We start from the raw sequence: 12,532 nt of genomic DNA, 5'->3' as shown, positions 1-12,532 counted from the left end.
AAAGGCTGGAATTCACACAGCCTGCTCTTCTCTCTGTTTCTCCATCCAGTTTTTCTTTGTGCCTCTCTGTGGTTTCATCTTAGGAATATAAGTATAGCCTTCTTCTAATTTCTTGACATTTACCCCTTTCCACAGGCTAAATTTCTTAGAGGGAAAGATGGAGGAATAGGGAGTGACCACATTATATCTCTGCACATAAGCCAAAAAGGCTGAAAATTCACATCATTTTAAAGCCAGGTCCAGAATCTTCAAATCTTTACAAGAGAGATTCCCAGTTATAATTCAAAGCCATGAACTCTGAATGGTTATTTGTTCATCAAGGCTGATGTGGGGAGGAGAATGGTGAGTAGAAAACCTTAATATACCACAAAGTTATCTTTTAATGAGCACTGAAAAATCCATGATTCAATGTGACAAATTTATGTTTTTTCATCTCTAGAGCCCACACAAAACACTTACCATTCAGAAGCATTTTATCTAAGCTCGAAACACTCTAATGACAACTCAGAAGCCTTCACTCTCTCCCCTGGAAGGGTTTCAGTTAGGACAATGGTACAGAACACGATGCTGCTGTAATAGGGAAAGAATTTGGATGAACAAAGCATAAACAGCCATGATCAGGTTTAAAGACCAAAAGCTCAACTGGTTTTGTTTGTTTTTTTTTTTTTTTTACCTCTTTCAGGCAGAATTTTTCATTTTCCATTTTTAAAAACTTTTCCAAACAATGTGAAAGCACAGCAAGGAGACCAAATAATGAAACACTGTAAGTATTTGCATGTAAGGGAACTCGGGAAGCCATGGCTCATTCTGTGGGCACCTTATCATTATCAGTGCCAACGATTTTCTTTTGATAAAAGTCTTGGTTGGGGCCATGTTTGCAAAGCATATTTTAATAGCTTTAAAATGGGGTGTGTGTGTGTGTGTTTAACAAGGCATTCCAGGTGATCAATTATCATTTCAACTGATTACAAAAATACTTGTAAAAACATACCTACATATTCATTTTACAGTCATATTAAATTCTCTTCCAAAATTAAAATTTTATTTGTATGTATTCTGATGTCACTAAGGACTTGTTTAATGATAGCCTCATTTGTAAGGATTTTTCACTAGTCATGGGGTCAGCATTCCACAAAGATTAACTGATTGTAGACAGCTTCTAGAAGCAGCCACTTCCCTTCAGAGAGACTTAGGCCACCCTGATCATTATGCTCTAGAGCTTAAAATTATTTAGACTTACACTATTGCTGACACATATTGGATGGGAGCTCCATTTCTATTCTACTGACTGATATTTTTTAAAAGATTTATTTACTTTGGGCTGTACTGGGTCTTCGTTGCTACTCGGGCTTTCTCTAGTTGTGATGAACGGGGCCTACCCTTCTTGTAGCGGGCAGGCTTCTCACTGTGGTGGCGTCTCTTGTTGCAGGACACGGGCTCTCATATGCACCAGCTTCAGTAGTTATGGCGCATGGGCTCAGCAGTTGCAGTGCCCAGGCTCTGGAGCACAGGCTCAATAGTTGTGGCACACGGGCTCAGTTCCTCTGTGGCATGAGGGATCTTCCCAGAAAGGGATCAAACCTGTGTCTCCTGCATTGGCAGGCAGATTCTTAACCACTGAGCCACCAGGGAAGCCCTTGATTTTAAAAAAAAACACAAACATTTTTCTACTGCCTTGGCATTTCATATACCTTCAACTGTAAAGGAGCCAGTGAAGTTGTTTGGTCATGTCTGACTCTCTCCTCCATCCATGGAATTTTCCAAGCAAGAGTACCAGAGTGGGCTGCCATTTCCTTCTCCAGGGGATCTTCCCAACCCAGGGATCGAACCTGGGTCTCCCGTGTTACAGGCAGACCCTTTACCCTCTGAGCCACCAGGGAAGCCCACTGATACTAGAATGAGGCTCAGTAAGTCAAGGCACATTCAAATAGAAAAGGCTATAAATTACAACTTAATATGCTGGTTCTTTGGGAGGAAATTTAACCCAAAGGCATGACACTTTGGTGCAGCGGTAAAGGTGCGTGCCTCAAAAGTGTCCCGATGCCACATTTGCTGTGATTTGCAAGTGTTATCACTTCCCTTCCACTCCCACCGCCCCCCTCCATGCCCCTCAGGCTACAAAGCCAAACCAGATGCCCTTCTAAGCCACCCTACCAATCTGCATTCTCTCTTCTACATCTTTTTGCCTTTTCTCTCTTTTTCCTATCAATCTGCAAGATATATAGAGGCACAGGGTGGTATGATGGAAGGACCCTGGGCTCTGGAGCTCCTCAGACTTGGATATGAATTCTTGGCACTAATGTTCCTGTAACATTTGGTTTCTCTTGACAATACTTATCTTTTCTGAGACTTTTTTCCTCAACTGTAAGGGACAATAGAAACATGATTTGGCTTTCAGAAGCATGAGAGTAAAGGGAGTTTTTAAAGACTGTGACAGCTAGGGTACCTTGTATTGGTCTCTATTCTTCTTTACTTTTCCCTTTCATTTAGGTCTGACACCATCTATCCTCCAGCATTCCCTTTCCTCACCCTTCCCACTCTTCTCTCTCAATACTCTCTCCATTGTCACTTTCCACATAACACTTTTGCAATCACATGGGTTTTTTTCATCAGGAGGAAACCCCTTTTGGGTATAGTCTGTGGTACCATCAAGGGGTGTTATAGGGGGAAGGGAGACTTTAGCTCAGTCTCAATAACCATCAGCCCCTACCACTCCATGCCTTCCAAAGTAAGCATCCAATCTTGAGTCTGCCATGCTAACACTACAAGTCCTCTAGTCTTCAGCACTGGAGAAGGCAGTGGCACCCCACTCCAGTACTCTTGCCTGGAAAATCCCATGGACCGAAGAGCCTGGTGGGCTGCAGTCCATGGGGTCACAAAGAGTCGGACATGACTGAGTGAATTCACTTTCACTTTTCCTTTCATGCTTTGGAGAAGGAAATGGCAACCCACTCCAGTGTTCTTCCCTGGAGAATCCCAGGGACGGGGGAGCCTGGTGGGCTGCCGTCTGTGGGGTCGCACAGAGTCGGACACGACTGAAGCGACTTAGCAGCAGCAGCAGCAGTCTTCAGCGTCCCCCAAAACTACCTAAAATTAACACATAATCTAAGTGAAAAGAATGTGCTCCCTGTGTATCCCTCTTGTGATAAATCCCCTTCCTTCCCTTCCCACCAGATTGCTATTCCTGAGTCCCTGGAGTTCAGAAATTCTAGAGCCAGACACTGAGTCTTACCTGCTCTCCCTAAGATATTATGGTGTCCTTACTGCTATGGTTGGCCCCACTGTCCTCCTAAAACCCCTGTCTTTTTTCCTGTCTATTGATTGTTGCTGGAGCAGTGGTGCTAGTGTTTCTCCTTCCTCTGACTCAATATTGTTAAGCCCACCCAAGTCCATTCACACTCTCTGCACAGCCTTCAGTACTAAAGACAGCTCCATGCAGGGTTTTGTCAATAAGCATGTTGATGCCCTCAGGAGTCATCCCAGGGCACAAATGTAAGTAGCAGCAGATAGGTATTCAGTCCGAAGACAAATCACCAGGGAGAAAAACCTAGACATATGCCCAGTAGGGCAAAAAAAAGAAAGAGCGAGGGACCAGGGGAGTGGAAAAGGAAACCTGTTTGATCTCTTAGTGATGTAAGTTTATTTAGAAACCATGGCAGAATTGTTAATGTCTTTAAATTAGTGCTTCTAGTCGCAGCTGGAGTTATTTTGATAAGGCAACAATAGTTGGAAAGTTCTCATGTGATGTAATAAAGGTTATTATTTCGTAGGAATCATCCAGAGAACTTGCTTACAATGCAGATTCCTGGGCTCTGTCCCTAGAGAGTTTGGTTCCGGGTCTGATGAAGCCAAGGAATCTGCATTGTAATGAACACTCCAGTGATTCCGATGGAAGTAGTCCAAGGTCCACACCCTGAAAAACCCTGAGAGATGGTGAAGTAGAAGAAAGTCCCCTGGACTAGGCATATGAAGACCTCCTGTTGCCATTAGTGGCCAGTGCTGAGGGACCTGGAGCAAGGCACTTACCTCCTTTAATCTTGGTCTCCTTACCAATAAACTGAAGGGTTCTTCCCAGGTCCTTCATCGTTCTGATAACCACCATTATCTCTTTAAAGATTTAAAAATTAGGCAATTATACTGATGTGCATGGGATGAGTACAAACAAATATGCTAGATATATTTAATAATAAAACAAGTGAGTTTCCTATGCAGTCTCCTGTGAGTGGCAGTAGTACTTTTCCAGTTTCAGTTTAGTTTCTATGACATTCTAGCACATTTTTTGGTGTCCCAGGTCATAGATTTCTTTTTCCCTTTTTTTGGAAATCTATGTTCTTTCCCTCAGGTAATTGTGTTGCTCAAATATATCATTTTATCCAGTAACAGTATTAGGTACACACTCCCTTCTACAGAAAATGAGAAGTTAAGTTTTGAGAGTAGAGAAAAATGCCCTTTTAATGTATGAGAAACTCTGGGGTGAAATATATATTTGTAATGGCCCCGACAGAAAAATTATGTCCATTTCTCCACCTTTCAAGATTACATTAGCTGACTGTGGGCAAAGAGAAAATTTGTTAAGCCTACACGCATCATGGGGCTTCCCAGGTGGTAAAGAATCCACCTGCCAAGGCAGGAGATGTGGGTTCAGTCTTTGGGTTGGGAAGATCCCCTGGAGAAGGAAATGGAAACCCACTCTAGTATTCTTGCCTGGAAAATTCCATGGACAGAGGAGCCTGGTGGGCTATACAGTCCATGGGGTCACAGAGAATCAGACACAACTGAGCACAGCACACACCTGCATCATACTGTGTCATTCACTGTTCCTATAGCCTCACAATTCCTTCCCAAGCCAGCATCACCCTGGTTTATTCATTCCACCACATTTATTGAATGAATACTCTGGGACAAAACTGTGTGAAGCACTGAGAGTTCAGACATAAACAAGACGTAGTCCCCTGCCTTCATGGTTATTAAAGAATAGTTTCATATACTATTAAATAAGACACGTATCATCACATAATGGCCATGTTAGTTTGAGAATTACAATAGTAAATGCAGCTTAGAGGAGGGGTGATAAACTCCTTAGAGGTGTAGAATCAAGAAAGGCTTCATAGAGATGACCATCTTTAAAGATGAGGAGGAATTCTCCAGAGAAATGAGGGAGAAGGGGGAAGAAAAAACAACACATTCAAAGACCAAGGAAAAAACAGTAAAACCTGTTCTGAGAGGCACAAGTCTTTTCATGTGATGAAAGGGTTGCACAAAGGATTTGCAAGAGATAATTATAAGGATCTCTAACAGTCACCGAGTACTTACTAGGTATCAGGCATTATCCTAAAAATTTTATGTGTTTTAATGCATTTAATCCTTTAGCACAATCCAGTGAGGGGGGTGTGATTGCTATCCTTATTTGGCAAATGAAGAATTGAAGAACAGAGATGTTAAATAACTCTCCCAGCTGGTAAAAGCTGGAACCAGTTTACACAGCTGGTAAAAGCTGTGTAAAAGCTGGAACCCAGGCAGTCTTGCTCCAGAGGTACAGCAGTACTGCTTCTTAAGGGCTTCCCAGGTAAGCTACACGTACAGAACAGGTCTGCCAATGCAGAAGGCAGAAGAGATGCAGGTTTGATCCCTGGTTTAAGAAAATCCTCTGGAATAGGAAATGGCAACCCACTCCAGTATTCTTGCCTGGAAAATTCCATGGACAGAGGAGCTTGGTGGGCTACAGTCTATGCGGTCACAAAGAGGCAGACACAACTGGGTATGCATGCACGCGCGCACACACAGCTTCTTAGAGATGAGGTTAGAAAAGGAGACAGAATGCAGATCAAGGAGAGACTTAAAGGGCTTCACAAGGAGTCTGGGGTTTACCCCATAGTCAATGAGAAACTAAGAAATGTTTGAATTAATGTATTGTGCGTAAGACAGGCCATTCCAGTAGGAATATACAGATGGACTAGGAGAGGGCTAAAATTGGGGGAAGGATGCCAAGAAGAAAACTAATGTACTGTCCCATTAGAAAGAATGAAAATCTGAACTAAAGCGGTAGCAGTGGGGCTGGGGGAAAGGGAGGGCCAGAGTGGGACCACTCCCTCACTAGGGACACAGTCCCTCTTCAGTCAGTCCACTCTCTGAATCCGACTCATATCCTAAGAGTTATCTATTTTCAGCCATTTCTTTCTATTGTTCGTGACTCTGTTCTTCCTCTGCTCCTAAATTTCTTCTGAGTAACCTAACCTTGCTTCCATTTCTCAGCTGGGCTACTTGATGAGCCAAGGACTTCAGCATGTCCTCCCAAAGCTGATGGTCTTCAACAGTATGAGCCTCTCAATCCCATTTGTGTTCTACTGCAGACAAACAGCTTGATAGCAGTTTGGTTAGCAACTAAAGGAGATAAATAGCTAAGAAAATGTCAAGAAAGTTTTTTTAGATTGAGCAAGCATAGATTATGTCTCTAAATTTGTTTTCCAAAGAAAAGAATGCTCTGTAAACAGCTTCATTAAACCCTTGCATCACTGTGTAAAATCTGCATTAAAAAAAAATCTAAATGGCTTTTCATTCCCTTCTTAAGGAACTCCCACGCCAATTCAGAGTTCTCAGATAACAAATAAATATAAGATTGAGGCTGTTTTGACTTTGTTTCCTTTAGTTTGCTCTCCTTAAAAAAAGAAAACAAAAAACCACTGGGGACAATTTCTAAATTTTTTTCAATTCCCAGAATCACAGAAAATCTCTTAAGTTTACAATGAGTCACAATGTTCTTCTTACAGTTATTCGGCCATCTTTGCTGAGAGTGAACTGAGTGGCTGGGATTATGACTATGGTTTCTGCTTACCCAAGACACTCCAGTGTGCTCCTGAACCAGATGCTTTCAATCCCTGTGAAGACATTATGGGCTATGACTTCCTTAGAGTCCTGATTTGGCTGATTAATATCCTAGCCATCACGGGAAATGTGACTGTCCTCTTTGTTCTCCTGACCAGTCGTTATAAACTGACAGTGCCCCGCTTTCTCATGTGCAATCTCTCCTTTGCAGACTTTTGCATGGGGCTCTACCTGCTACTCATTGCCTCAGTTGATGCCCAAACCAAAGGCCAGTATTATAACCATGCCATAGACTGGCAGACAGGGAGTGGGTGCAGCGCGGCTGGCTTTTTCACTGTTTTTGCAAGTGAACTCTCTGTCTACACCCTCACAGTCATCACACTGGAAAGATGGCACACCATCACCTATGCTATTCAACCGGCCCAAAAGCTGCGGCTGAAACATGCCATTCCAGTCATGCTCGGAGGATGGCTCTTCTCTACTCTCATTGCCATGCTGCCTCTTGTGGGTGTCAGCAGTTACATGAAGGTCAGCATTTGCCTCCCCATGGATGTGGAAACCACTCTCTCACAGGTCTACATCCTAACCATCCTGATTCTCAACGTGATGGCCTTCATCATCATTTGTGCTTGCTACATTAAAATTTATTTTGCAGTTCAAAATCCAGAGCTGATGGCTACCAACAAAGATACAAAGGTTGCTAAGAAAATGGCGGTGCTCATCTTCACCGATTTCACCTGCATGGCACCAATCTCTTTCTTTGCCATCTCAGCTGCCTTCAAAGTGCCCCTTATTACAGTAACCAACTCCAAGGTTCTACTGGTTCTCTTTTATCCTGTCAATTCATGTGCCAATCCGTTTCTGTATGCAATTTTCACGAAGGCATTCCGAAGGGATTTCTTTCTGTTGCTGAGCAAATTTGGCTGCTGTAAATATCGAGCTGAACTTTATAGGAGGAAGGATTTTTCAGTTTATATCTCCAACTGCAAAAATGGCTTCACTGGATCAAATAAGCCCTCCCGGTCCACCTTCAAGTTGACTACATTACAATGTCAATATTCAGCTGTCCTGGACAAGACTTGCTGTAAGGAGTGTTAACTGTGCTATCAGTAAGCACATTACTGAATTATACTTAAATATGTAAAAAAATTATCTCTACCAGTAATATTAACAAAGAGTTGGTTTCAGGAAATTATGTGTTAGGCACATCAGGCAAAAAAAAGCTCTACCTAGCTCAAAATGTGGTCCATGACCACAGGCGGTCTAAAAACTATTTGTCACTGGCACATGATAACAATACAGAGTGTTTAGAAACTCTTACAGCAATTTTGACAGATTAATTTTATGTCTGCTGTATCTACTATTTCAAAAATGAGATGGTGTTTTGCATGACTGTAATTTTTTTCTCATTTCATCCTTGCAGTAATTTTTATTGCATTTTTACAAAAATATTAGTCCATAAGAGACTTGAAATTTGAAATAACTAGTCCTTTTCCTCAGACAGTTTGAGAAATATAGACTCTGGAGATGCACTGTCCAATCTGGTACCCACCAGACACGTGCAGCTAAATTAAGCTAAATTAAAAATGTGTCTTCTCAATTGCACTAGGCACATTTCAAGTGCTCAATACCCATACATGACCCGTGCTTACTATATTGAACAACACATATACAGAACAGTTTCATCATCACAGAAAGTTCTATTGGACAGTACTGTCCTAGACATTTATTTATCCCATATCTAGATTCTAGATTTAAGAATTATTAAAATTTTAAATTATACTATTTAAAATTAATGTAAAGTAAGCATCTAAAGGCCTATTTCATCCTGTTAGTCTGGTGTTTAGTCTCTAAAGAGCAGTGAAGCATTAAATAGTAGACTGTAAACTCCTTGTGGGTAGGAACCCCATGGACTGTAGCCCTACCGGCTCTTCTGTCCATGAAATTCTCCAGGCAAGAATACTGGCGTGGGTTACCATGCCCTCCTCCAGGGGCTCTTTCTTGTGTGTCCTGCATCAACAGGAGGGTTCTTTACCACTAGCACCATCTGGGAAGCCCAGGATAATAATGGTTATGATTTTTTTCCTGAGAGATGAGTTTTTGTGTGCTCCAGAGTTTCATATAAATAGAATCATACCGTTAATATTCTTCTGTATAAAGCTCTTTGACTCAACACAGTGTTTTTGCTATTCATCGCTGCTGCTGCTGCTTGAATCAATAGTCCATTCCTTTTCATTGCTGAATAGTACCCACTTGTATGAATATAACTGTTTTCTATTTTCTTATCAATGGATATCTGGTTTATTTTCAGTTTTTCGCTCTTCTTTGGCATTTGTTAAATAAATGTAAAGTCACAACTAGACTCTCCACACATTTAGTCTCCTTTCAATCATTATGCCATTTTGCAAAGTATTTCAAAGTAGATTATAAAAAAAGTATAAACTTTATAAAATCTCTTTTCTATAATGTGTTTTTCATATTTCTGACTTTTCTACTCCACAACTAGTTGCTTGTCTTTATTCAGATGCCGTTCTCTCTTGTAAGCAAGTGTTCTAGAATTTGTCTCAATGATGAGAGAATGCTAATTAGTCATGTTGCTATACACACACACACACAATAAACTTTTTGATTGATAATAAATCACAGAACCAAAACAACTAAGCAAGCAAAACAGCAGAAAGTAAACAAAAGAAAAAATAAAATATATCCTTATAAACTTTAAATTATAAATTATACCTTTATTGTTTTAGCCTTACTTGTACCTATACTCTGAAAACAACTTTTACAGCCTTTCCCACAAATACTGATCTTTACTTTCTATATTATAGTTTAAGTTTTAACACACAGAGCCATAGTGTACTATCTTCCCCATCCTCACATCCTTTCATTCATTAGTTATTCCCTTCAAATTGTCTTCCACATCAGTTCTTTATTTTGCATTCCTGTCACCATTCCCACATCTCAGGCCATTTCCCCTTACCTCGCAAGTATTTCTACTCCTCCCTCATTTTTATTCATATCTAACCTTTCCTATGGCCATACGCACCCACCACCACTGATTCAGTTTACTTCAGTTCAGTCGCTCCGTTGTGTCCAACTCTTTGCGACCCCATGGACTGCAGCATCTCATGGACAGGCTTCCCTGTCTATCACCAACTCCTGAAGCTTACTCAAACTCATGTTCATTGAGTCGGTGATGCCATCCAACCATCTCATCCTCTGTTGTCCCCTTTTCCTCCTGCCTTCAATCTTTCCCAGCATCAGGGTCTTTACCAGTGAGTCAATTCTTCTCATCAGGTGGCCAAAGCATTGGAGTTTCGGCGTCAGCATCAGTCCTTCCAATGAATATTCAGGACTGATTTCCTTTAGGAAGGACTCCTTGGATCTCCTTGCTGTCCAAGGGACTCTCAAGAGTCTTCTCCACAGTTCAAAAGCATCAATTCTTCGGTCCTCAGCTTTCTTTGTACACCACAGTTCAAAAGCATCGATTCTTCGGCACTCAGCTTTCGTTATGGTCCAACTCTCACATCCACACATGACTACTGGAAAAACCAAAGCTTTGACTAGATGGACATTTCTTGGCAAAGTAATGTCTCTGCCTTTTAACATGCTGTCTAGGTTGGTCATAACTTTTATTCCAAAGAAAAGTTCTTCCACCGCTGATTAACCTTCCTAAAATCCTATCTCATCTTATTATATACCTACCAAAAATTCAAAATTCCCTCCCCAATCCACTAAAGTCAAGACACTGTCTTTACTTCAAATAGAGCAGAGAATAAATAATAAATATGTAATCCACAATGGTTTATCTCTTTAAACTTCTTTAGCACCTATCATCTGTATCACTTGTTTTTTGTTCTACACTGATGGTATTATCTTACAAGTATATCTCTTATTTCACACACACTATAAATTCCTTTAGTAATTTCTCACCTACTTCTTTGTTTCTCCCACTATATCTATCCTAGTCTTACATGTAAGGCAATTAATATTTTTAGCTGGTTCACTTTCATAACTGAAATATAAAATAATCCTTAAAAAAAATCCTTGTTAAGGAGCATTTTCCTTATGAGATGGTCTCATAGAAAGTGTATGTTCCTAATCTACATAATCTCTCATACATAAAACATCAAATGCTCAAGAAATTTATATTTCTATCTTGCATTTTTTTTATTACCATGTTTGATGTACACTGCAGAATGACTAAAAAGATGTAATCAATTTGGAGTAATTCATCTAAACTTACGAAATATTTTTAAAAGGCATTTTGTCCAAAAGTCATAACATTTGCGATAAAGGGCCTGGTTTTAGTTTTTCAAAAATGTATTAAGTTCACATGCAAATTAAGAATCTTTATGCCACAAAGATTTCAATAAACATGTTCACAACTGGAAAATGTTTTTTCATAATGTACAACATTTTTATTAATATCAAGTTACTTCCTAAGAGTTACTACCATGAGCTTTCTGTTTATAATTTAGCTTTCTAGTTACAAATTATAAAATTTCCAACTAGCTCCGAGTATATTTACAGACAAACAGCACTGTATTAACCTAGTAACAAAAGTCAAAATAAATTCCCCCACTAAATTCCCCTTTTCACCACCCATTTAACCACTGCTATTCATTCTAAAGTTACTAGTTTTGCTACACAACTTAAATGACTTCAACTGAGTTCCTCAGCCAGAACTGGCATCTCATTGCCCTATGAAGTCTGAGCTATACAGATGATTTTTTTACACATATTATAGCACATTGAATGAAACAGGTAAAGAAGGTAATCCAGGCAAGTTCAGCTGGTCAGTCCCTAAGAGACTAACTATGCAAACTCAAGATCTTCACAGTCGACAGGGAAAGGCGGAAAGTATGTTAAAAAAAAAAAAAAAAAAAGCCCTATGGGATGAATACATGAGAAAAGGTCTGGATTAGGAATTGCTATACATGATACGTGGATTTCACATAACACAATAAACTGTAACCTCTTTACTACGGACACCTTCACCATCTATAAAAGGGTGTAGGATGGTATTTACAAGAACATGTAACTCACTTTATGACATTTTCTTAAAATATGCAACAAGAAATGTTAAGCTTGGACATGATAAAGAGGTTCCTAAATGTAATACCATATTAAAGCCAAGTCTCAGATACACTCACAACTTACAGGACTTAGAGAATAATCTTCTCTTTCAAAATAGATTAATATGTTTCATTTTAACAAATGGGTTAAAAAAAATTTTTTTAATATGACTCATCAGTAGGTAGTGAAACCAACTTATAGGGCCAATACCATCAAAATTTTTTTTCTGATGAACAGAATAGAATCCAATATAGGAGGCCAGCATGTTAAAAGCAAATATGATTTTCTGATACTTTTATTTGTGCTATATGTATCTATGTACATGCAAACACACACTAGTTGTTAAAGTTTACTTCTTAGTGGGCGCTTAGTCACTCAAAGCTGTGTCCAACTCTTTGCGACTCCATGGACCATAGCCCACCAGGCTCCTCTGTCCATGGGGATTCTCCAGGCAGGAATACTGGAGTGGGTTGCCATGCCCTCATCCAGGGGATCTTCCTAACCCAGTCTCCTGCATTGCAGGTGGATTCTTTACCAGCTGAGCCCATTTCTTAGTGTGGCACCAGCCAAAATAACTTTTAAACCATTAATTTACACAACTTTTCAAGGCTCAGGATTCTTTTCTAGTACT

At 40.1% G+C, this 12,532-nt stretch overlaps 1 protein-coding gene across 1 annotated transcript in view; it reads left to right on the top strand.

The window, feature by feature from the left end:
• LHCGR (luteinizing hormone/choriogonadotropin receptor) overlaps nt 1-11,218 on the top strand; it is a gene marked incomplete at its 5' end in the record, with an annotated part of 41,962 nt that extends 30,744 nt beyond the window's left edge. The window contains 2 exons of the mRNA XM_040225681.1: nt 683-763; nt 6,768-11,218. Of these exons, the coding sequence (XP_040081615.1) occupies nt 683-763; nt 6,768-7,920 (1,234 nt within the window). The remainder of the gene's footprint in view (nt 1-682; nt 764-6,767) is intronic.
• Nucleotides 11,219-12,532: the final 1,314 nt, after the last annotated feature.

Source organism: Oryx dammah, unplaced genomic scaffold (assembly GCF_014754425.2).
Source record: "Oryx dammah isolate SB20612 unplaced genomic scaffold, SCBI_Odam_1.1 HiC_scaffold_25, whole genome shotgun sequence".
Taxonomy (NCBI): Eukaryota; Metazoa; Chordata; class Mammalia; order Artiodactyla; family Bovidae; genus Oryx; species Oryx dammah.
Note: the sequence above shows the minus strand (reverse complement) of the source record. Positions and strands in the feature narration are given on the sequence as shown.